At 35.1% G+C, this 27653-nt stretch overlaps 1 protein-coding gene across 1 annotated transcript; it reads left to right on the forward strand.

Annotated features, from left to right (window-relative positions):
* LOC144974453 (slowpoke-binding protein-like) lies at window positions 1-27603 on the forward strand. Its single transcript, XM_078917330.1, has 14 exons — window positions 1-166; window positions 1893-1972; window positions 2911-3014; window positions 3452-3529; window positions 7023-7174; window positions 10037-10147; window positions 10802-10897; window positions 11175-11260; window positions 16558-16667; window positions 17786-17883; window positions 20177-20230; window positions 21123-21188; window positions 24663-24748; window positions 27068-27603. The coding sequence occupies exons 1-14, from the start codon at window positions 128-130 to the stop codon at window positions 27381-27383; spliced, it is 1476 nt and encodes a 491-aa protein (XP_078773456.1). The 5' UTR covers window positions 1-127; the 3' UTR covers window positions 27384-27603.
* Window positions 27604-27653: the final 50 nt, after the last annotated feature.

Here is a 27653-nt window from a genome sequence, read left to right on the forward strand (position 1 = left end):
ATTGGTTTGGACTCTATTGAACCCTCACCGCTCTCTTTGACTCTTTACCAAAACAGTCATGGGAATGAGCGACTGAAAATTATAAATATTTTTTGGATGAATTTTAATGGAATATTGAAAGTTCATCATGACAGATATTTCAGACTGGCTCGGACATCATGTTTATGTAAGGTTTAAAGAATGCATTGTTGAATAGTTATCAGTTCGCAAAAGTTTGCTAAAGTTACTATAGAGACTCTACTCTACTCTATGAATGAGACTACAATGACTGTAACGGTAACTATATAACTGTAACTGTTCCCCAGTGAATGAAGGAATCAACTCATCATGTTACAGTTATAGTTTCAGTCCAGTATTGTTTGCCAATATTTATCGTTTTTACCATACATCAAATATATTGAATGCCCCAAAGACCTAGAACATTAAAGTTAAAGACACTTTTATAGCTATCTACTAATTAGTTTTAATTTCCTTTTCTAAAACTACTAATGTCAGCATCATAATCATATTTCTGATCATACACTTAAAGTTAAAGCATTACAGTAATTTATGCCACAACATTAAATCTTGATACATGTATCTTAGGAAAGGATAAATAAACTCCCAAAGTTAATCAATTATTGTTTTAAAATTTAAATTTAGGCTACATCTGATCACTTTACGAATGTTATATTGATTAACGCCGGTTGCTGCTTGGCATGAAAAAAACCAAAAAAACCAAAGACAATACACAACAACAAGAATTAGGCACTTATCACACATTTGACTGTGGTCTCACTAAACAAAGCAAGATGGCAGCAGCAGGTGTAGAAATATAAAATCTCATTACTGTTCATTAGTCATGGGGGCCAGAGTATATCCCGGCATTAAATATCAGTGACAGTTCTTTATTACCCTTTAGATAGGATGCTATTCTATTGCAAAGTACTTTCCACCAGATCTGACAGACCCAGCTACCCATTCATACTTGGATGGAAAGTGATATCAGATAAATCCTATTCTGGTGAAAGCCGGTCCCTTTGCTAATGAGTCGAGCAGTCTTCCAACTGGGCTGTGTGGTCCTTGTAGGAACGTATTTATTATTTCAATGTGCTCCAGTTTGTTGTTGTTTGGCTATTAAGTTGTTGTTGTGAATTGTTCTCATGCTGGGTAACCTTGGGTGTCATGGTGAGTTCCATTCACTGTTGTGTGTTGTTTCTTCCCGTATGTTTGTGACGTCACAAGGGGTTAAAAACGGGTTGCCTTCATTTTCTAAGTCTTTTTACTACGAAATGGATAATGGATATTGATGAAATTCAAGTGTTGACTCTGTTTCTTTACGACGAACATACCGACTAATCGCGTAACTACCCACTTCGGTGGAGATACATGCCTCGTGCATATTATTTATTTATTTTATTTTCTCATCGTGAATGAGATGTAAAAATCTATTCACGACAACCTCTTGATCTTGTGCAGCTTTGTGGTCTTGTGTTAAGACAATCGCCTTCAGGCCACTAGGTCCCTGGTTCGAGTCCTGCAATGAGCGGTGCAAAATCGAGCCCTTGATAAATGTTCTTTACTAACATACCCTGATCAGTACATGTGTCTCTTTCGGAAAAAAAAAGATTGTTTTTAATTACTATATAGTATACTATACTATATATATTAGTATTTTTCAGTCATCATGTCACATTCTGTATGACACGTGTTCTGCCATTGTTGTTAAAAACACAGTATATGCAATGTTAACCAAATAGCACATACTGTGTTCTTTAAACAAACGACATTGTTGCTGTAGGCTATTAGCCCCCTTGCTCGTTTTTTTTTTTTGTTTAAGCAAAAATATATATTTCTCCTTAACAAATTTATATGTATTGTTTTATCTGATTTATGTAAAATATTTTCCGCAGGTCCCTATCATTGCTGGTGTTGTGCTTGTAGCTGTAGTGATGGGAATTGTCTATCTCTACTGTCACTTCATAGGCAGAAGGTACTCTGAAGTTCTAATATTTAAATCATTCTAGTCAGTGTTCAAACAATAATATATATGTAATATCTTGATATATTCGCTAGGTTGAATTAAACTACGTTTTGACAAGGCACACCGGCTGTTTTAAAAGTAGTTTGGACAGCAGATGCTGTCATAGTGTGCATAATTATAGAATCTTTACACAACCACTGGACAGTGAGTGCATCTATTGAATTTTATTGGATTGAGAATCCACTTGACGAAATTTGTAGGATAAGGAAGATTAGAATGAAATTTACTCCCGCCTATAAAGGGTTAATAAATTTTATGCAGATATTTTAGATGGAGAGATTTTTCACTTTGATACATACACCAGGTTCTTGTCAGGTCAATCAATTTAAGACAAATGAAAGACGTTTCATTCAACGTTGAATTTAATTGGTTATGTAAGTAAAAAGCAAGATAAAATATCTCTGTGAAAATAATCCAAACCAAATATCAGTGGAGTAGTGATGAAAAATCTCTCCACAGCAATATGAAGCGTGTTGAAAAGGATACTTTGAAAGTCAATATCAAAATTTAAAATTGGGAATTTTCTGATTATTATCTGGTTTTACCGGCGTATGGTATTTTATTTATTAATTTATTTTTAAAAAAAATAAAAATTGGGGTGAGATGACTGTGTTGATACAGCAAAGATCTTCCACCCGGGAGACCAATGTTTGAGCCCTACTGAGTTCATCTCATTTTTTCTTTGTTGAGCAAGAAGAAACGCTGCACTGTGGCTGATGCCTAGGTTATCTCTTATTTTTTTTCTGGAGAAAAGTGTTCCCTTAGGATGAGTATAGCGAATTTTATTTTTTGTTATTCTTAATTATCCCCCCCCATATTTTCTGTTGAAGTTTTGTAGTAATGTTGGAGGAGATGAGTTCATTCTTTTTAATTTTTTTTTATTTCAGAGGATCTAAAGGGAGTTACTATGTCTACAAGAGGTTAGAACATGAAGCTGAGGTGGCAGAACAACTCAACAGAGACAGAGTGTCGCAACAGAAAGTTGTCAGAGGTAAAATTGACTTTATTTGGAAAAAGAGCTACTTTCCATGGTTCAGTTAAGAAACCTAGATATAATGACGATGATGATCATAATAATAATAATGATAATAATAATAATAATAATAATAATAATAATAATAATAATAATAATAATAATAATAATAATAATAATAATAATAATATAATGGTGAACATTTGACTTAAGGATTGCCCTTTTTTGGGCCAAACTAGTATGTTGATAATTGCACCCTAGGGCCAAGAAATGGATAGTTTTTGGTTATCATATTTTTCACAAACTGTTCAAAAAATTATCTTCCAACTTCATAAAGTTATTGTGGCACAACCTGTTAGAATAATAAGCTAAGAGTGTTTATGTTTATGTATGAATTTATTTTTAATGACTTCTTTTTCTCTGTGTCATGAAATCTACTTTGTTATTTTCTACAGATGAGGTGTATTTAAATTGTCAGTACTACTTGCGGTCACATTTACAGTACAAAGGCATGACACAGCTTATGGATATTGGTATGTTTTGATTCTAATCATTCTTTGCTCTTTACAATCTTATACTAATGTATGTAAGATCCCTAGATTGAGCTCTAAAAAAAAATTGAGCTTTTATATAGTGCAATTCTACTAAATGTGCTCAAAGCGCTTTACAAGGGGTCCCTGGCCAACAGCAACATTTTAACATTTAGGATGGGACATGACGCCTGTTAGGCGATATTACAATTTTTTTTCAGACGGAGACAATGCTGTTAACGGCCAGGTACTCATTTTACACCTGAGTACGGTGTGAGAATGTGAGTAAAGAGCCTTTTTCAAGGACTCAACTATGCGCCAAGCATGGCTCGAACCCAGGACTTCCAATCTGAAAGCTAGTGTCATACCATTAGTCCACGTAGCCGCAATGTAAGATCCCTAAAACAAAAGATGCTTAAAGGATATTTTACAGGACGTTGAAAAATTCTAATAAGTTTTGGAATAGCTATAAATATTTTGAAAGGTGTTCGTGAGCATTTTTTGCACTGATGAAATAGTATTTTAGGTTTAGAATATTTTCTTTGACAGAGGTTTTAATAAACAAACAAATAGGCATGTTGTTTGTTCCAATTTTTTGTCTTTAAAAGCAAAAATCCGTACTGCAATACAAATGAAATATCTCGATTTAAAGTTAAATTGCATTTCTTTGTATTTGTCATTTTCTGTTATTGTGCATTCGATTATTCACTAATCCAAATTGTAATTGGGTATTTTTTGTATACTATAATAATGATTTGGGCTGTGGATAGTTCAATTGGTAGAGTACTCGACTCACAAGCTAAGGGACTAGCCCTATGTCCAACCAACTATTGTCGGGTAGTCGTGTTTGTTAGATCTGATGAGACCTACTTTCTGACTAAGTGTCCTTTTTAAAGATGGCTAGTAATAATTACGAATCTGTTAAATACTACATAAATCAAGATAAACTCCAAGAGCCATACGACTCTTTGTAGTCCGTCTGAGCCATTAAGCCCATGGAGATGGAGTTTTGTTTATCCCTGTTTTTATAGCATTAAACCCACAACAGCAATTTTTTTTGCAACCCTTTGGATAGGACGCTAGTCTATCACAGAGTACTTACTTTCCACCAGATCTAACTGAACTAGCTACCCAATCAATGGTCTGACGTCTTAAGGATAAAGAACTATGTTTACTTGAAATATTTAACCACATACGGTTTTTTTTCCTTTAAGACGGCAGTTCTGGGTGGACAGGGAGGGGTGGGGTTTTTTTTTTTTGGGGGGGGGGGGGGGGTTGGAGGGGAAGAATCAGAAGACAAATTTCAACTTCACCAGGGATCAATCTTGGTTCCTTTTGCGTGTGAAGTGAGTGCTCTACCAATCGAGCTACCAGGACCTCCATGTGGCTCTAAAGTAAAGGCTTACATAAAACTATTAATTAGATAACTTTATTTTTCCATCTATAGATAGTTCGAAGATAACGTCACTTAGGTCTTTGTTATTGTTTTTTACCATCAGCGTTTATGAGTGATGCTCACTGAACTGTATTAACCTGTCTATAATCGTTCATGGATACACACAGTTTTGTGTGTTGGTCCGTTATACTTCCGGATGGCAATGTTATGAGCTTCTTAGCCAGGCGCATACTATCTATAGTGGTTTACAATGAGAGATATTTGGTGATTTATTACATCATAAAATATATGATTTTATTTTTAATTTCCAAGTATAAATGCAATGGAGTGTTTATAATTTTCATTCATTAATGGTTTTAGTAGCACCCAGTGCAAGTTTCCAAAATGGATGAATTAAATTAATTTTATTGTAATAACCATTAAATTATGGGATGTGCTTCAGGGATTTGTTCCAGACAATCGGGTTATGTTTTAAAGTACTAAAAACTGAAGAAAAAAAAACCGGTCTGTCTGTTTGCTACAAAGTGTGACTGAGAACTAATCATGCTTTCTATGGATTAATGGGCCACTGCATCACTCATGCTGGTCCATTCCATAAAAAAGATCTATCTAAATGTCTAAATGAGCTTTTATATAGCGCAATATCCACTAAATGTGCTCAAAGCACTTTACAAGGGGTCCCTGACCAACAGCAACACGTAACATGGAGAACGAAACATGACGCCTGTTTGGCAATATGACAATTTTTTTTTATGACAGAGACAACGCTGTCAACGGCCAGGTACTAATTTTACACCTGAGTACAGTGAGAGAATGTGAGTAAAGAGCCTTTTCCAAGGACTCAACTATGCACCAAGCGAGGCTTGAACCCAGAACCTTCCGGTCCGAAAACAAGTGTCATACCACAAGACCACATAGCCGCATTGTAATGTCTTTTTCTATCCTCTATACCTTTCGAGAATATGTGAGCTTGCTTCCTTTAAATCATCCAACCATTACTTTTCAGATAGATCGTTTAGAAACTTATTCTTTATTTTCTAATTTTATGTAGTTATCTCTCCTCTTTTTTGTGTGTGTCTTTCTTTATTGATGAGTGGGTGAATAAATTAATTATTTTACTATTATAATTTTTTTCTTTATTTTGTTTCTTTTCATTGGTTTGTGTGAATAATTTTGATGAGTTTGATCTTCTTCATAATGTCTCTTAACATCAAAGAAGATTATTGTTTTTATGTGCATGGTAGCAAAAAGATTCTTGATATAGTGAATGTGGTTATCCTGGGTGGGGTTCCCGACCTCCCATAGTGGGCAGGGAGGTACTTACTGCGTCTTCTATCCCTCTATATCTGTTTTCCAACTTTCTGTCTTTGTCTTGGAATGAGATTACTTGGTTTTGTCCTGGTCCTGACCAGATGCCCTGGCTGAGAGGGAAACAGTCAAATGTATAGTTAGTTTTGGGAGATGATATTTTTTTCTTTGTAAATCATCTCTCTGTTATACACTGTATTATGTTTTCTTTATATTATATATGATTTGTAAAACATTTGAGTGTGTCCCTCTTAGTGGGGGCCTGTGCTTGTGTCTGGATGAGGCTGTTAGTGATTTCAAACTAAGTACTTTGGTAGTGTGCTCTTGGAATCTACACCTGTTTCTTATTTGAACTAATTCCCCTTTGTCTTACCTTTTCTTGGATGCTTTAATTGTAATTCTAGATCTTTTTACTATCCCATTTTCTTCTTTTTTACTGGGGTTGAAATGACCTTAATATGTTGTAAGTGCCTTAAAACCCTTAAAAATAAAAACAAAACAATGTGGTTATCTTTATGTAAATTTTTTTTTTTTCACATTCTCTCACCGTACTCAGGTGTAAAATGAGTACCTGGCCATTAATAGCGTTGTCGTTGTCTTTGTCCGAAAAATTGTAATATCGCCTAACAGGCGTCATGTCCCGTCCTACATGTTAAATGTTGCCGTTGACCAGGGGCCCCTTGTAAAGCGCTTTGAGCACATTTAGTGGATATTGCGCTATATACAGCTCAATTTCAATTTATTTAGGGAATGTGGTTGTCTTTATGTAAAATTGTATTTTTTTGTCCCCAGGGAGTCGTATTGACAAACACTGGTTCATTGTCCTGGATACAAAAACTCAAGAGGAACGGATGCTCAGCTGCATACCTGCAAATGCCAAAATGTCTGTACCGTTCACAAAAAACACGGCTAAAGTCATGAAAGATATATTTTCTATACTCAAAGTAAGTTTGTTATTAGTTTCATAGTTGAAGCTCAAATTAGATCATTCGTGGTTAAATTTTTCATATGTTGCAGCAAGCTTTTATCATTTTTTGAGCTTATCTTTCTACTCCATGTTAGTTAAGTTTATCAGATTCTATTCTCATCCAAGGCACTTATCATTTGACTCTTAAATGATTGGATTTTTTTTAATTAAAAAGAAAAATTAAAATAAGCCTCATTGTTTGTCGAAAAATTAACACAAATGCAAAAATGGTGGACCCAAAATGGATTGGATTTGTTCAAAATGAACCAACTGAATAATTTGTAATTTGAAGTTTTGAGAGTTGTGAGCAGTTTTCATGATGTGGGTTATTATTATAAAAGTATTTCTCAGTCGGATCAAATGCCAATAGTGTATTGAAAAAAAAAAAAAAAAATCATTCCACTTATCATAGGTTATCATCCAGCATGATTCATTACATTTGTCACCATTTGATGGCAGTAAATCATAGTCACATGACAGAAAAGATAACGATTTTTTAAATTTTTTGGGGGGTTTTCCCTTTATCATTGACAACTGACAATGGGTTAAGATTTGAATTATCTTCAAAATGTTTGTTATCAGTTTGCATCACAAGTTGTAATTCAAATTTTTACGTTTTTATTGAGGCCATAAGGTACTTGTGACAGTGATAGGCCATGCAATCCGATAAACAGGAATGGTTGAAAACATGCACTATTACCAATATTACATTACGATAAACAGGAATGGTTGAAAACATGCTCCATTACCAATCGTATCCATTTCTGTCTGTTTGACTCCCATAGTGGGCAGGGAGGTACATGCTGTGTCTTCTATCCCCCCTTACCCATTTTCCAATTGTTTCCTATCGTTGTCTTGGAATGAGATTACTTGGTTTTGTCCTGGCCCTGGCCGGAGTTCCTTGGCTGGGAAGGAAACAGTCGAATGTATAGTTATAGTTTTGGAAGATGATATTTTTTCCCTTGCAAATCATCTCTCTGTTATGCATTGTATTATGTTTAGTTTACATATTATATTATATGATTTGTAAACATTTGAGTGTATTCCTCTTAGTTGGGACCTGTGCTTGTGTCTAGATGAGACTTTTAGGTGATCTCAAACTAAGTACTTTGACGGTGTGCTCTTGGAATCTACATCTGTTCCCTATTTGAACCAATTCCCCTTTGTCTCACCTTTTCTTTTGTGCTTTAATTGTAATTCTAGAACTTTGTACTAACCCATTTTCTTCATTTTTACTGGCGCTGATATGACCTTAATGTGTTGCAAGCGCCGTAAAACCCTTAAAAACAAAACAAACTGTCTGTTTGAAATAGTCCCTCTTGTCCCCACTGTTCTAGTTGGGGTGCAGATATATCTATAATAATAATAATAATAATAATAATAATAATAATATAATAATAATAATAATAATAATAATAATAATAATATAATAATAATATATCTTTATTGTCCTCAAAAAAGTGTCAATTTGTCATTTGGTTACACATTTATAACAATACAATATTGACATAGACACACTCGCACAGATGCACACTAGTAACATAGTAGTCATGGAAAATTAAAAAAACAAAAAAAAACCAAAAAACAAAACGGCATCAACAACAACATCATCATCATCATCATCATCATCGTCATCATCATCATCATCATCATCTTCATCATCATCATCTTCACAACAACCTTCCTAATATTTTCGTTACAATTCTTCACTTTCACGCGCAATATCCACTAAATGTTCTCAAAGCGCTTTACAAGGGGTCCCTGGACAGCAGCAACATTTAACATATAGGACAGGACATGACACCTGTTAGGCGATATTACAATTTTTCGGACAAAGACAACGCTGTTAACGGCCAGGTACTCATTTTACACCCGAGTACGGTGAGAGAATGTGAGTAAAGAGCCTTTTCCAAGGACTCAACTATCCGCGAACGCGAGCCTCGAACTTGGGACCTTCCGATCCGAAAGCGAGTGTCATACCACTAGAACACATAGTCGCACAATACAACAATATCTACCATTAGGTTTTGGCGCTTTACTTCATTTGAAATAAGGAAACTTTGGGATTGTATTTGGCAATGTGTTTATCTATCATAATATAATTCTAATCATTTATCTATTTAGAACTATACAATATGTAAACACAATGCCAAATACAATTCCAATTCCTTTTTCTTGTGTGCGGAAATTCCTCTTTCGGTACTGAAATTCCTACGAGTGGTGTCTGAAACTCCTGTGAGCCAAATTTATAGTTGGCATCTCTGTCAAACACACTACTTGCCATTCCATTTAATTTGGTGTCGATGGTCAAAACATAATATTTCTTACCTTGATCGATTATATTTTTTATCCAAACCAATTTAAATTACAGTTTTATAATGATCTTGTGCGGCTATGTGGTCTAGTGGTATGACACTCGCTTTCGGATTGGAAGGTCCTGGGTTCGAGCCTCGCGCTCAGTGCATAGTTGAGTCCTTGGAAAAGGCTTTTTACTCATATTCTGTCACCGTACTCAGGTGTAAAATGAGTACCTGGCCGTTAACAGCATTGTCTTTGTCAGAAAATATCGCCCAACAGGCGTCATGTCTCGTCCTACATGTTGAATGTTGCTGTTGACCTGGGAGGGACCCCTTGTAAAGCGCTTTGAGCACATTTAGTGGATATTGCGCTATATATCGCTCAATCAATTATATTTTTATCCAAACCAATTTAAATTACAGTTTTATAATGTGCTTGCCATTTATTCTGCCACCTAAAGCGTTTTGAGGTATATCTAGTGGATGTTTCACTTTTTGTTGGGTTTTTTCTTGCATTTTCCTCAAATCTTTTCTTCTTACAGCATCCCTATGTGTTTCCAACCAAAGATTTAGACTTTTCCACTGAGCAAAGTCTTGTTTTTATGTTCCAACCTCTCTGTAACAGAGGATCTCTTAAAGATCATATTTATCAGGTAAAGAAACTTGAGTTCAAAATGTTTTGTTTATTTATTTATAAATTATTGTTATTATTATTATTATTATTATTATTATTATTATTATTTATTATTATTATTATTATTATTATTATTATTATTATTATTATTATTATTATTATTATTATTATTATTTTATTATTATTTATTATTATTGTTATTATATTATTATTATTATTATTATTATTATTATTATTATTATTATTATTATTATTATTATTATTATTATTATTGTTATTGTTATTATTATTATTATTATTATTATTATTATTATTATTATTATTATTATTATTATTATTATTATTATTATTATTATTTTTATTAATAATGAACTTTTTGGCTCTTTTTAAAATCTTGTTTTATATCTTTCCATTCATTATAATTTAAGGGTATTTGACATTTTTAGTTCTGAGATCATATTTCAATTTGTCAGCGACAAAAATGTTCAACTCGAAACTAAACAATACTAGACAAAGTAGATAAAAGCAGGTTCTTGGATTCAATAATTATTTTCTCGTTTAATTGATGTAAGTCTCTCATGTTTTGTGTATATACCATTTATTGTTTTAGGAGACAGTTTGAGAATGTATCTTTAAAAAATCAAAATGATCCATTTTCCCCCCTCCATTTCAGTGTCGCTTTTCTGATAGTTGGTATCTCAAGTATGGGCAAAGGCACAAAGGGTTATCTGTGGATACTATCAAGCAGTATGGAAAACAGATTTTGATGGTAAGAAGTTTTTTTTAATCAAACACATTGTTTCAAAGATAGGTGAAAGTTATATCCGATGTAGCAACTGAAAACGAACCTATTACTTTTAAAATAAATTTTTAAACTGAGGTTCTGTCTCTGACTATAGATTATTAGTTTTGAAAATGATTAAACATTTTTAGGAACATATTAAAAAAAACCTTTTTGCTTAGAATTATTTTCTTGCATTAAGCTGGTAAGCAGAAAATAATGATTCACAGAGGGCATTTTTTTCTTTTTGTTTGTTTTTGTTTAGGGTTTGATGTATTTAAAAGAGAAGGGATTTCCTGCCCATGAGAATCTTCAATCTGGGAACATCATGTTTGATGACGGCGTTTGCAGGTTAGTTGTGATAGGATAGACTTTTCTGATTTTTTTTCCATATTGTAATATTACTTTTACTAGAGGGGACAAGTTTAAGATTTTTGTGTCTAGATGCAAAACAAACATAAGACAAAACTGGTTCGGTATTCGTATTGTTCAGAAATGGAACAGTTTGAAATTTGAAACAAAGAATGCAAAATCTATGGATTATTTCAAGGTGTTAGTAGACAGGGAATTATATGATGGGAGATTTATATATGACGAATAATACGTGTTTGCACTGCTGTTGACATGGCTTTCATTCTTGTATGTATATATTAGGCATTGTTATATTATTATGGTTATTTTCTATATGCGTGTGTATGTGTGTGTGTGTGTGTGTGTGTGTGTGTGTGTGTGTGTGTGCTTTGCATGTCACTGTTAAAGATTTATGTTTGTACACCACATATACATGAGTACATTTAAGTTGAAATACTATCTTTACCACGTGTATCATTATTGTAATCTTTAATCAATAGATTTCTGGCATTACTATTAATATTAAGGGCATTCAAGGGATTTAATCCTATTTTGCCCTATACCATATGTTATATTAATGTTTTATATATAGATATCTCACTACTATTTCTATAGTTGTTTTTAAAAAAAAATTTCCTCTGAAATCTTTGTAAAAGGCTACTTAATATGAAAAAGGGTTAGTTCAACCCAAATGTTTTTACATTCATGGTCCCACTCTCAACTTGAAATGTAGTTGGAATGAGTCAGAAGCTGTACAGGAAACATTTGAAGTCAAAATGACAACAATGCCGAAATGTGATTTAAAAATAATTCAAGAAACTACATTTAATCTCCGGTAAGGGCTGCCTGAAGCCGGTGATCGTAAAATACTAACGAAAGGGTGAAAATGGAGAGGCTTCGTATGGGAACAAAACAGACAATGTCTGTATAATAATAATAATAATAATAATAATAATAATAATAATAAATAATAATAATAATAATAATAATAATGATAATAATAATAATAATGATGATAATAATAATAATAATAATAATAATAATAATAATAATAATAATAATAATAATAATGATAATAATAATAATGATAATAATAATAACATTGTCTGTTTTGTTCCCATACGAAGCCTTTCCATTTTCACTCTTTCGTTAGTACATTTAATCTCCGCAATACTCATACACTCAATCCTCTCTGCGTCATTGTTTTGCTTGAGGCAACAGCAAGTGATTGCCAGTGTTCTTGGGTCTTTTTTTTTTGTGTCATGTGGTCTGCAGACTGATGCCTTGGGTCTTTAATTCTCTCTGTACAGTTCTTCTTCAGGTTTCTGTAGATCTGTCTCAGTTCTTTTTTTCATTGTGGAGTCCAGTTTAAAGCCGTTCTAGGGATGCAGTCTGCTGGCATCCTTCAGACATGGCAGAGTCACTCACAATGCCTGGCTCTCTTATGGTGTCTTGAAACTGTATGTACCCTTCCTCGTTTTCTGTAAGAGATTGTAAGGATTTTCTTCAGACATTTGGTCTGGGGCACTAGTAACTAGTAATTTCTTTTCTGTTGTATTTGTAGTCTTCTTCCAACATTCTGATCCATACAGTAGTACACTGAGGACATTACTTCCTCGTTTTCTGTAAGAGATTCTAAAGGATTTTCTTCAGACATTTGGTCTGTGGCACTAGTAATTTCTTTTCTGTTGTATTTGTAGTCTTCTTCCAACATTCTGATCCATACAGTAGTACACTGAGGACATTACTTCCTCGTTTTCTGTAAGAGATTGTAAGGATTTTCTTCAGACATTTGGTCTGGGGCGCCAGTAACTAGTAATTTCTTTTCTGTTGTATTTGTAGTCTTCCAACATTCTGATCTATACAGTAGTACACTGAGGACATTACTTCCTCGTTTTCTGTAAGAGATTCTAAAGGATTTTCTTCAGAAATTTGGTCTTGGGCACTAGTAACTGGTAATTTCTTTTCTGTTGTATTTGTAGTCTTCCAACATTCTGATCCATACAGTAGTACACTGAGGACATTACTTCCTCGTTTTCTGTAAGAGATTGTAAGGATTTTCTTCAGACATTTGGTCTGGGGCACTAGTAACTAGTAATTTCTTTTCTGTTGTATTTGTAGTCTTCCAACATTCTGATCCATACAGTAGTACACTGAGGACATTACTTCCCCGTTTTCAGTAAGAGATTGTAAGGATTTTCTTCAGACATTTGGTCTGGGGCACTAGTAACTAGTAATTTCTTTTCTGTTGTATTTGTAGTCTTCCAACATTCTGATCCATACAGTAGTACACTGAGGACATTACTTCCCCGTTTTCTGTAAGAGATTCTAAAGGATTTTCTTCAGAAATTTGGTCTTGGGCACTAGTAACTGGTAATTTCTTTTCTGTTGTATTTGCAGTCTTCCAACATTCTGATCCATACAGTAGTACACTGAGGACATTACTTCCTCGTTTTCTGTAAGAGATTGTAAGGATTTTCTTCAGACATTTGGTCTGGGGCACTAGTAATTTCTTTTCTGTTGTATTTGTAGTCTTCCAACATTCTGATCCATACAGTAGTACACTGAGGACATTACTTCCTCGTTTTCTGTAAGAGATTGTAAGGATTTTCTTCAGACATTTGGTCTGGGGCACTAGTAATTTCTTTTCTGTTGTATTTGTAGTCTTCCAACATTCTGATCCATACAGTAGTACACTGAGGACATTACTTCCCCGTTTTCTGTAAGAGATTGTAAGGATTTTCTTCAGACATTTGGTCTGGGGCACTAGTAACTAGTAATTTCTTTTCTGTTGTATTTGTAGTCTTCCAACATTCTGATCCATACAGTAAAATACTAACGAAAGAGTGAAAATGGAAAGGCTTCGTATGGGAACAAAACAGTTTTGTTCCCATACGACGACTTTCCATTTTCACTCTTTCGTTAGTATTTTACGATCACCGGCTTCAGGCAACCCTTAACGTTTTCTACTGATCCATACAGTAGTACACTGAGGACATTACTTATTAAAAATTCACTGTTTGCTGGCTCCAGGATAAAAGGATACCAAATCAACTCACTCTTTTGTACTATAGGATCTCGAAATAACTTAAGAACAAAATGATTAAACTCAAACGATAGTAATTTAATGAAACTTGAATGACAATAAAAGAGAAAAGTTTGATCAGAGGTCTTAGCTTGTTGTTGTTATCAGTTCATGATTTGTGAGAGAGAGGAAGACTCTGCTCGCTTCGTCCAAAGCTCCATTCGTCTTTTCGCTCCCTACAGTACTTTCAACTTTAAATATCACATTATGGATCAGTTCCACCCTGTATTATAATATTGAATTGTTTCTTTACATTGTTAAGTGAAACAGTTTTGATGCCAGGGAGCATTGTGGTTTAATATTGATTGTGTGAAATTGAATGTAAGCTTCAGTTTAATATACGAAAACAGATAAAATGGACGTTTCGAGTTTCCCCTTTATTAACAAAACAGGATGAGTGAAACACTACAGACGAATGAGAAAATGTGCTAGTGGCGTTGTTAAGATTATGTAAAGTTCTACAATTAAAAAAAAAGTAGATAAAGTTACTAGGGGTTTTGTTGTGATGAGATTTAAGTACTTTCTATACTCAAGTCCTCAACTAGGAATAAGATATACAATTGTTGGCATCAAGTGATGTGATGTTGGTGTCCAAGAGTGAAAAACATCTTGTCAACTATATAAACACAACATTATCTTGTGTTTTCATTTAACAGTTCCCCCCCCCCCCCCCCTTTACTTTCTAACCACCAATTGCCTTTGAAGGACGAACCAGAAACATTAAAGGTGGGGTTCCCGATAGTTATGTTGATAGAGCACTTGATTCACATACATTTAGAGGGACTGCGCTTCTTGGGTGAAGTCGAGATTTCTTTTCTGACTCCCCTGTCCACCCAACAGTGAGTGGATAGCTGGGTCTATTAGATCTGGCAGAAAATACTTTGCGATAGACTAGCATCCTATCCAAAGGGTGGCATGCAATTGCTGTTGTCCTCACACTGTTGAAACTGGGATAAACTCTGGCTCCTTAGGCCTAATTGGCTCTTAAGCACTGCTACAGAAACATCAATAAACATTTGTCCTCTCTTATTAAATCAAATTCTGAACATTTCTTCACATTCGTTTTCATTTGGATTAAGACTCGAGGTAGCATATTTGCTTCTGAGTAAAAGTATTCAATGATTATGTTATGCATTCTCTGTGTATTGAAATATTTCAATCGAGACTTTCTTATTAAATAAGCTTCACAACCATTATGATTTATCTTTTTCCTAGTTGAAGATTTGAGTATTGAAAGTATTTAACGTAATGTCAAAGAGCGGTTACATTGCACAATTCAGAAATGGTAAATTAGATTCTTCCAATAATTGATAATTGAGCTTTTATAGAGCCCAATATCCACTAAACGTGCTCAAAGCGCTTTACAATGGGTCCCTGGGCAACAGCAACATTTAACATGTTGGACGGGACATGACGCCTGTTAGGCGATATTACAGTTTTTTTCGGACAGAGACAATGCTGTTAACGGCCAGGTACTCATTTTACACCTGAGTATGGTGAGAGAATGTGAGTAAAGAGACTTCTCCAAGGACTCAACTATGCGCCGAGCGAGGCTTGAACCTAGGACCTTCCGATCCGAAAGCGAGTGTCATACCACAAGACCACATAGCCGCACAATAATCATGAAAATGATTGGTGAGCTAACCAAGGAGCTTAAGTCTTAGTTTTATTTTTATTATTTTTTGACTAAAAAACCCCAGGAAAATGTTAAACTTCTGATGTCTTCAGTGATTATTATATTATTATTTTTTTTTAAGGTTCAAATTTTTTTTTCATGCTTTTATTTCATCATATTTTTGTGCATGACAGTAACATTCTGCTAATGTATCATTTGCGGCTATGTGGTCTAGTGGTATGACACTCACTTTCGGATCGGAAGGTCCTGGGTTCAAGCCTCTCTCAACTTATAGTTGAGTCCTTGGAAAAGACTCTTTACTCACATTCTCTCACCGTACTTGGGTTTTAAATGAGTACCTGGTCGTTAACAGCTTTGTCTTTGTCCGAAAAATTGTAATATCGCCTAACAGGCGGCCTGTCCCGTCCTACATGTCAAATGTTGCTGTTGATCAGGGACCATTTGTAAAGCGCTTTGAGCACGTTTAGTGGATATTCCGCTATATAAAAAAAAGCTCAATTTTAAAAAGGTTACTATGCAGTTAGAATATCAGACTATTTTTCTAAAGCATTTATTATGTTTGAAACATTACTTCAGGGTGGCTGGTTATGAGAACCGTTTCTTGGGTAATACTTCCCGTCTTCATCCCCTTGTGAAGAAGAAGCTAAAGGAAGAAAACAAGGGTGCAATGGATTCCCTTTGTTTTGGTGAGTCATGTCAACCAATATAGTTGGAAGATCGTGACCTTCTTGTTGAGTTGTTGAACTTAATTTTTTTTTTTCTGAAAGAATTGAGATTTGTGACCCCTCGTCTCAAAACGGTATTATGTTGGGATGATTAAAATGCTGAATATTGAATTTATAGATTTATAGCCAGAAATTTAAATTTGGGTTGAGTTTTTATGTTTCATAGAGGAGAATGAATATCATATATTAGTGTGCTGACTAGCAATAATTCAGAATTTTGACCAGTTTAACTCTAATTTGACTTTTTAGCATCTGGTTCAACCCGACATAATACCGTTTTGAGACGACGGGTCACATTTTGTCTCATTTTATTTGTTTTAATATGCTAGAAATAATCACTTTCTTTTATGTTGAAAAGAAATGACAGATCGTCCAACGGAGAATTTGAAATTATTTCCTTAAACTTACTACTAATAATAATAGTAATAATAATGATAATGATAGTAATGATAATAATAATAATAATAATAATAATAATAATAATAATAATAATAATAATAATAATAATAATAATAATAATAATAATTTGTAAATTGATGTTAATTTGTTGTTGTTATTTTTGATAATGCATGAGGAGTTCAAAACTTGTGTTTATAAAATAATATATTTTTAAAATTCCCTTTTTCTCCCAATCGATGACTTATCTTATAATGTTAGTAAGTCTGAAAGTTTTATAATTGAATAGATACTTTATCTTTATGATCAAAAATGAAAGACAAAATAATCATTTTAAAAAATAAAATGACAGATATTGTTGAAAGAAAACACATCACAGTTTTGAATTAAAATCCTCATGCTGGTCTGAAGAAAAGATCACTGACGTCATGATTTACCTAGCAAAAAAAAACAAAAAAAAAACAAAAAAAACAAAAAGAAAAAAACAAGAAAAAGAAAAAAAAAAAAACACTGAACACCCCCCCCCCCCCACCACCCACCCCCAAATCAACAAAACTAATCAAAATTCTTCAAAACGATCTACTATTTATTTAAACCATATATTTGTAAAATTGTTAAAATCCAAATTCAACCCAATCCTCCCAATTTCCATTTTTTTCCATTGCTTGTTTCATCCTTGTCAGGTCATCTGCTTTATGAGATGGCTTTTGGTTACGAGTTGACCGCTCCTCATCCAGAGCCACAGCACCTGATTGGACACCAGTCTCCTGACGTGGTGGAGGTAAAATAAATCATCAAGTGAAAGCATACCTGTCGAATCTTACGAATTTTTCGTAATTTTACGAATTTTAGACAAATTTCATGGCCAAATAACGAAATTTTATGGAAAATTACGAATTTTTCATTCTTAGTAATACTTAAATGAAAATATTTAATAATAATAATAATAATAATAATAATAATAATAATAATAATAATAATATAATAATAATAATAATAATAATAATAATAATAATAATAATGATAAAAAAGAAGAAGAACAACAACTACTACTACTACTACTAACTACTACTACTACTACTACTACTACTACTACTACTACTACTACTACTACTACTACTACTACTATAATAATGATAATAATAATAATATAATAATAATAATAATAATAATAATAATAATAATAATAATAATAATAATAATAATAATAATAATAATAATAATAATAATAATAATAATAAAAATAATGTGGTTGTTCTCGTACACAATTTCAGAAATTACGAATTTCCTTGTCAAATTACTAAGAACTGACATAAAAATTACTAAATTTGAAGTTTTCAATTTGGCAAATCTGTGAAAGAGAGAAATATCAATGTTGCAATTCTCTCTCTAACTTAATTTTTGCCTTTGCTACATGATTTTGACAGAATAAATGGGCAAACATTTGCTTAAGATTTTAAGAATTTATAACTTGGAGATTCAACAGTGATAGATTCTAGACATTTTGTTTTATTCTGTCAAGTATTTAATCGCTTCATTAGATACAATATTAATATTAACAATAATAATAATAATAATAATAATAATAATAATCATACTCATAAAATAATAATAATAATAATCATACTCATAATGATAATAATAATAATAATAATAATAATAATAATAATAATAATAATAATAATAATAATAATAATAATAATAATAATAATAATAATCATAATAATCATAATAATAATGCTGAAAACTTATATGATGCTATAACTCCGAGACATCAGACTCTACGCACTTATATTACAAATTACTTTGGCTGAAACATACTCACTCACTCACTCACACATACACACACACACATACACACACACACACACACACATACACACACACAACACAACACAACACAAATCAGACACCTATCTTGCTTCTCATATTACTAAAATCAAAAATGATAAGTTTTAAGCGAACATTTAAAAATAGACAAATATTTTTTTCACAAATGCTCTGTGTCTGTGGTAAGGTGATCGAAACAGAGAGTCCAAAATGAGAAAAGGATCTCATTCCAGCATTTTTGTGTAGTCGAGGGTCAACTCGTTTGGTGGAATCACTGGCCGAATGTATGGGGTGAGGTTTTGATTATCTTTCAATTAGTTCTGAATGGTAAAAGGGGCAGTACTTTCAAGTAGAAAACGGTAAGGGCTGCCTGAAGCCGGTGATTGTAAAATACTAACAAAAGAGTGAAAATGGAGAGGCTTCGTATGGGAACAAAACAGACAATGGGCATTTCGGGTACAAACCCTTCGTCAGCACAACAGTACACAAATAAACATTTTCCACGGTTTGTACCCGAAACGTCCATTGTCTGTTTTGTTCCCATACGAAGTCTCTCCATTTTCACTCTTTCGTTAGTATTTTCAAGACAATGCACTAAAACGCAGCTTTGAATTTAATGCTTTTCTCAACAGGCAGCAAATGCAGGTCATGAAGCAGAGGCCTTGTAGAATTGCACCTAGGCTTCATGAATACCAGTCTGGCAGCGCTGTTCTGGACAATCTGAAGATCCAAATATAATAAATTACTGCAAAACACATTCATAAAACATTTAAAAAGTGTAAAATAAAACTGTTCTTATTTCTTGTTTTACTGCTTTAAAAGGCTCTGTGGTCTAGTGGTATGACACTCACTTTCGGATCGGAAGGTCCTGGGTTTGAGCATCGTGCTCGGCGCATAGTTGAGTCTTTGGAAAAGGCTCTTTACTCACATTCTCTCACCGTACTCAGGTGTAAAATGAGTACCTAGCCGTTAACAGCGTTGTCTATGTCCGAAAAAGTGTAATATCGCCTAACAGGCGTCATGTCCCGTCCTACATGTTAAATGATGCTGCTGACCAGGGACCCCTTGTAAAGCGCTTTGAGCACATTTAGTGTATATTGCGCTATATAAAGCTCAATTTTTAAAAAAGTGTTGATCTAGAGATTAGCAGATAAATCAAGCAATTTAGTATTTGTTTCAACTGAAAATGCATCCACTTCTTTCCAATTCAATCTATAAAATTTGTTTGTTTCCTTTAATTCCAGATCCTGAACTTCATCTTTGAAAGTGAATCTGGATTATATCCGAGTATTGCTGAGGTATTCAAATTTAAATAACTCTTTGATTAGGAAATTTTGATTGTTTATGGCAGTAATTTTTTTATAAAAATCTAATTTCCATTGTTTTTTATCCAGTTAGAAATGTGTTTTTGATAGTATATAGTTAATCGCAAGAGGCGTTTTCCAACTCACATTTTTTTTTTCAAGCAAAGCAGTAGGAATGCTGTGGGGCTATGTGGTCTAGCGGTATGACACTCCATTTCAGATCGGAAGGTCCTGGGTTCGAGCCTCGCTCGGCGCATAGTTGAGTCCTTGGAGAAGGCTCTTTACTCACATTCTCTCACCATACTCAGGTGTAAAATGAGTACCTGGCCGTTAACAGCGTTGTCTCTGTCCCAAAAATTTGTAATATCGCCTGACAGGCGTCATGTCTCGTCCTACATATTATGTGTTGCCGTTGGCCAGGCACCCCTTGTAAAGCTCTTTGAGCACGTTTAGTGGATATTGCGCTATATAAAAGCTAAATTTTTTTTTTTTTTTTTTTTTTAATCAATCAAAAGATTTCAAAAGAGACATGTTGAATGATTTAGAGTTATTGCAATGAAACACTCAACCTCAATCTTAAATTCTCTAGAAATTCTTCGAAGCCATTTTTTTTCTCTACTCTCTGGACAGACATTATGAAATCAGCATAGTCGAAAGTTCATCAGTCAAGTTAGTCTGTTAGATCATATCAAAGCATTGTGTCCATCTGATACAGAAAGAACATTTTTTTTGGAGTTTATTTGTATATTTATTTATTATTTGAGTTCAGAAAAGAAAATATCAGTTTAATTATATATTTATTTATTATTTGAGTTCAGAAAAGAAAATATCAAAGTGTTTTTTTGTTTTGATTTCTTATAAATTTGGTTTCACCTTTTCTTTTCAGATTGCCAATCACAAATTTTTCGCCAATATTCATCTTAAGGAACTGAACAGATACAATCCTGTCAAGGTAAATTAGTCATGAAGAGATGGTGTCATTTATTTATTCGCCTCAGTGTAATGAGGTTTTTCCCCAATTGCTTCAAATTTGACTACTTAATATTTCTATTTTTTTTCTGGAAGAAATGAGATTTTGTCTCATTTTATTTGTTTTATTATGCTGGAACTAACCACTTTTTTCATTTATGTTTTAAAGGAACCACAGATCGTCCAATGGAGAATTTAAAATTATTCTCTTTAACTTAATAATAATAATAATATAATAATAATAATAATAATAATAATAATAATAATAATATAATAATAATAATAATAAATAATAATATAATATAATAATAATAATAATAATAATAATAATAATATAATAATAATAATAATAATAATAATAATATAATAATAATAATAATAATAATAATATATTAATAATAATATTAATAAAATAATATAATAATAATAATAATAATAATAAATAATAATAAATAATAATAATAATAATATAATAATAAATAATAATAATAATAATAATAATAATAATAATAGTAATAATGATGATGATGATGATGATGATGATGATGATGATGATGATGATGGTGATGGTGGTGGTGGTTTGCTCACTTCGGACAACATGGGTGATTCATGTTACAGAGACAACTTGTCTGATGGATTATCTATATTCATCATGGAATGCCTAGGCGACGAATGATGAGGAGTGCCTAGGCGACAAATGATGAGGAATGCCTAGGTGACAAATGATGAGGAATGCCTAGGTGACAAATGATGAGGAATGCCTTGGCGACAAATGATGAGGAATGCCTAGGCAATGAATGATGAGCAATGCCTAGGCAACGAATGATGAGGAATGCCTAGGTGACGATTGATGAGGAATGCCTAGGGGACGAATGATGAGGAATGCCTAGGGCGATGAATGATGAGGAATGCCTAGGCGACGAATGATGAGGAATGCCTAGGCGACGAATGATGAGGAATGCCTAGGGGACGAATGATGAGGAATGCCTAGGGGACGAATGATGAGGAATGCCTATGCGACGAATGATGCCTAGGCGACGAATGATGAGGAATGCCTAGGCGGACGATATGAGGATGCCTAGGGAAATGATAGGATGCCTAGGGGACGAATGATGAGGAATGCCTAGGGCGACGAATGATGAGGAATGCCTAGGGCGACGATGATGAGGAATGCCAAGGCGACGAATGATGAGGAATGCCTAGGGCGACGATTGATGAGGAATGCCTAGGCGACGAATGATGAGGAATGCCTAGGGCGACGATTGATGAGGAATGCCTAGGGCGACGATTGATGAGGAATGCCTAGGCGACGAATGATGAGGAATGCCTAGGGCGACGATTGATGAGGAATGCCTAGGGCGACGAATGATGAGGAATGCCTAGGGCAACGATTGATGAGGAATGCCTAGGCGACGAATGATGAGGAATGCCTAGGCGACGAATGATGAGGAATGCCTAGTGGCGACGATTGATGAGGAATGCCTAGACGACGAATGATGAGGAATGCCCAGGCGACGAATGATGAGGAATGCCTAGGGCGACGAATGATGAGGAATGCCTAGGCGATGAATGATGAGGAATGCCTAGGCGACGAATGATGAGGAATGCCTAGGCAATGAATGATGAGCAATGCCTAGGCAACGAATGATGAGGAATGCCTAGGTGACGATTGATGAGGAATGCCTAGGGGACGAATGATGAGGAATGCCTAGGGCGATGAATGATGAGGGAATGCCTAGGCGACGAATGATGAGGAATGCCTAGGCGACGAATGATGAGGAATGCCTAGGGGACGAATGATGAGGAATGCCTAGGGGACGAATGATGAGGAATGCCTATGCGACGAATGATGCCTAGGCGACGAATGATGAGGAATGCCTAGGCGATGATTGATGAGGAATGCCTAGGGGACGAATGATGAGGAATGCCTAGGGGACGAATGATGAGGAATGCCTAGGGCGATGAATGATGAGGAATGCCAAGGCGACGAATGATGAGGAATGCCTAGGGCGACGATTGATGAGGACTGCCTAGGCGACGAATGATGAGGAATGCCTAGGGCGACGATTGATGAGGAATGCCTAGGGCGACGAATGATGAGGAATGCCTAGGGCGACGATTGATGAGGAATGCCTAGGGCGACGATTGATGAGGAATGCCTAGGCGACGAATGATGAGGAATGCCTAGGGCGACGATTGATGAGGAATGCCTAGGCGACGAATGATGAGGAATGCCTAGGGCAACGATTGATGAGGAATGCCTAGGCGACGAATGATGAGGAATGCCTAGGCGACGAATGATGAGGAATGCCTAGGGCGACGATTGATGAGGAATGCCTAGACGACGAATGATGAGGAATGCCCAGGCGACGAATGATGAGGAATGCCTAGGGCGACGAATGATGAGGAATGCCTAGGCGATGAATGATGAGGAATGCCTAGGCGACGAATGATGAGGAATGCCTAGGCACGAATGATGAGGAATGCCTAGGCGATGAATGATGAGGAATGCCTAGGCGACGAATGATGAGGAATGCCTAGGCAACGAATGATGAGGAATGCCTAGGCGATGAATGATGAGGAATGCCTAGGGGACGAATGATGAGGAATGCCTATGCGACGAATGATGAGGAATGCCTAGGCGACGAATGATGAGGAATGCCTAGGCAACGAATGATGAGGAATGCCTAGGCGATGAATGATGAGGAATGCCTAGGCGACGAATGATGAGGAATGCCTAGGCAACGAATGATGAGGAATGCCTAGGCGATGAATGATGAGGAATGCCTAGGGGTCGAATGATGAGGAATGCCTATGCGACGAATGATGCCTAGGCGACGAATGATGAGGAATGCCTAGGCAACGAATGATGAGGAATGCCTAGGCGATGAATGATGAGGAATGCCTAGGCGACGAATGATGAGGAATGCCTAGGCGACGAATGATGAGGAAAGCCCAGGCGACCAATGATGCCGTAGTGGAAGGCGTAATTAATTTTGATATAATAATAGTTTATAAGTGACCCACTGTCTCAAAATGGTATTATTTTGGGTTGGACCTGAAGCTCTTAAGTCAAATTTAAGTTTTAAACTGATCAGAAATATGAAATTTTAGTTTTTAAAACTCTAAAAACATATTCATATCCTGGGGGATTATATTATGGGTAATATAAAGTAAACCCAGCCCAATATTTTTGACTATGAGTTCAAGTTTTAGTCCAGTAATCATCCTGACATAATCACGTTATGAGATGATCGGTCACATATTTTGAATATATTTTTCACTTATTGTGTCTTAATGGGCAATAATTTTTTTGGACATATTATATACATACATACACATATTAGGCCTACTCCAATTCACACGTGTGTGTTGCCTTCTTAAGTAAAACAAATCCCATATTGAAGGCTATGCGTGGCATGTAACTTTTCTCCTCTCTTCTCCACTGGATTTATAGGTTCACCAAACAGAGCAGATGAAGGTCATGTTAAAGGCTGTAAAGAAGGGGAAACCACTCAAACCATCCAAACCATCCAGCACGAGGTAAACTGGAAACTTTTTGTTTGAAGATGAGAATAATAATGTTTGACGTTAGAATATTTCATTTAACTATTTAACTCTCTCCTTGCCAACCATTTTCAGGATTTTCACCAAAACTTCACACCAAACTGACACATAAATATGTTTTTTATCACTCAAACACAATAGTAAAGTTCTTCCGATTCATAATTTCTTTAGCAAAACATACTCTACAGCACAGTGTTCATTTTCTTTAAATTTTATGATGTACAACAGAAATTTGAATAAGAAAAATGTTGGTTGTATCGTAACGAATATGACAATTTTTCTGTAGTTGGTAAGGAGAGAGTTACCTCACATTTTAATTAATCGCTTGCAGTTCAGCTGTAGGTCAGTAAGGCAAATGTTATTGTTAAGAAAGAAAACACATTAAGCCGAAGCATTATGAGATTGACAGGACAGATGGTTGTTACTTTTGATCCATGTTACAGATGAGAGAGAAAAACAAGATGGTTGTTACTTTTGATCCATGTTACAGATGAGAGAGAAAAACAAGATGGTTGTTACTTTTGATCCATGTTACAGATGAGAGAGAAAAACAAGATGGTTGTTACTTTTGATCCATGTTACAGATGAGAGAGAAAAACAAGATGGTTGTTACTTTTGATCCATGTTACAGATGAGAGAGAAAAACAAGATGGTTGTTACTTTTGATCCATGTTACAGATGAGAGAGAAAAACAAGATGGTTGTTACTTTTGATCCATGTTACAGATGAGAGAGAAAAACAAGATGGTTGTTACTTTTGATCCATGTTACAGATGAGAGAGAAAAACAAGATGGTTGTTACTTTTGATCCATGTTACAGATGAGAGAGAAAAACAAGATGGTTGTTACTTTTGATCCATGTTACAGATGAGAGAGAAAAACAAGATGGTTGTTACTTTTGATCCATGTTACAGATGAGAGAGAAAAACAAAGGTCAACAAAAAGCTCAGCGGTACGGTTTTTGCTTCGTACCCAAAAGGTAACGAGTTCGATCACCCGTCGCTGCTCTGTGTGGCCTCGAGCAAGTCACCTAGCCCTAGTTCACTTTGCGGCGCTGCACTGCGGCTGACGCCTGGGTTATTCCAGTCTTCCCTTGGAATAGACCCTAAAGACAAATTTCCCCTTGGGGATGAATAAAGGGAATTTTTTTATTTTTTATTATTTAATGAGGTGTGTTTGCATCGAGGTGTGTTTGCATCGAGGTGTGTTTGCATCGAGGTGTGTTTGCATCGAGGTGTGTTTGCATCATATTTTTTTGGAGTCCCATCCCTCATGACACAATGTTATCAAGAATGTCCATGTGATGGTGGCTTGTTTGTTTATGTGGGAGAGAGATATCGGACATCAGACTGTGGTATCAAAAATGCGATAACAGGCTTGATAAATTACTGATTACAACCCGTATTTTCCCTTCTCTCAAGATGTACCATCGTTGATGTTTCTTTTATCAGTACTGTTTTGTAATATTGAGGAAAAAACTGAAGGGGACTGAAAGTGTATATCGATGAATACAACTCTTTTTATTACTGATTGTCTGAGACTTTTGAGCACATACTCATAACGCTGATAACGGAATCCAGTTATGACTTGAATTTAACATTGATGAGTTTGAAATGTCAGGTTTATACTTAAATACACCGAACCAACGATGTATGTAAAAGGTGAAATATAGACTTATCAACATAATTGTCAACATTTCATCGCAACTCCCTTCCAGGTAAATAATGTTTATCAGTCCTCATGCTTCACTTTCTTACAAGCTGCCACTGACCTACAATGTGGAACGACCTCTTGTCACCGTCAGATATGAAACAGCGCTGATGATTTTTGTCGGATCCGTGGAAATCTGCGATTTTGAAGTCAGAGGAGGAATTTCCTCCTTTTTAAAAATGTCATTTTCTCCAATCAAATTTACTGGCTTTGAGAGACTTGATATGTGTTGGAACAAACAGGTTCAGTTTCCCAAAAATTCCCTTTATTCATCCCACAGGGGAAATTTGTCTCTAGGGTCTATTCCAAGGGAATAACCAAGGCGTCAGCCGCAGTGCAGTGCCGCAAATTGAGCTGGAGCGAGTTGACTTGCTCAAGACCACACAGCACAGTGGCGGGTGATCGAACTCGGTACTGCTGAGCCACGCTGCCCCCTTATCATCTCAATTGCTGTAAAAGCGGGTGTTTGTACAGTAAAAATGGGGCTTAAAGGCAGTGCTTGGTTCAAACTTTTCCTCCTTTTTCACTTTTTGTCACCATCAGCACTGATGAAAAATTAACAAACTATCTTCCTCTTGAATTTCAGGAAGAAAAAGAATGGCAGAACTTCTCCAACCAGCTTGATCGACTTCTCAGCAACCATAGCAAAATCGTCTTCCACAAGACCACAAACCGCCCCACCACCCCCAACCTTCTCCCCCAACAGTACTCCATTACCGCCTATAGCAGTGTCTCCCCCTCCTCCACCTCCTCCCCCACCACCACCACCACCAGCTGGTTACACCCCTGCACGTCGACCCCAGCCCCCGCCAACAGCGAGAGGTGCTTTGCTGGGTGACATCCGTAAAGGTGCTAAACTGCGAAAGACTGTCACCAATGACAAAAGTGCCCCTAGAATATAATTAAAATTGTGATAATTTATTATCTGGCACTTGTATGACATGAAAATGTTTCAAGTGCAACCTGAATTGCTAATATGGGCAATCTTGACACAACAAGATTGTATTGGTGTTCAAAACTATTCATTCTAAAAGGAAATTTCAACCAACAGTGAAAGTGAGAGAATTCTTATATAAATGTGACTCGTTGCCTCAAAACAGTATTGTGTTTATATATATATATATATATATATATATATATATATATATATATATATATATTATATATATATA

Source organism: Berghia stephanieae, chromosome 6 (assembly GCF_034508935.2).
Source record: "Berghia stephanieae isolate SIO BIC M18660-M18661 chromosome 6, UCSD_Bste_1.3, whole genome shotgun sequence".
NCBI classification, from domain to species: Eukaryota; Metazoa; Mollusca; class Gastropoda; order Nudibranchia; family Aeolidiidae; genus Berghia; species Berghia stephanieae.

Excerpts from the sequence above, each read along its gene's own strand:
- LOC144974453 (XM_078917330.1), top strand. The coding sequence starts at position 128 with ATGACAGATATTTCAGACTGGCTCGGACATCATGTTTAT. Across the intron at positions 11,261-16,557 it reads TTTGATGACGGCGTTTGCAG|GGTGGCTGGTTATGAGAACC; the intron begins GTTAGTTGTGAT and ends ACATTACTTCAG. Across the intron at positions 24,749-27,067 it reads TCCAAACCATCCAGCACGAG|GAAGAAAAAGAATGGCAGAA; the intron begins GTAAACTGGAAA and ends CTTGAATTTCAG.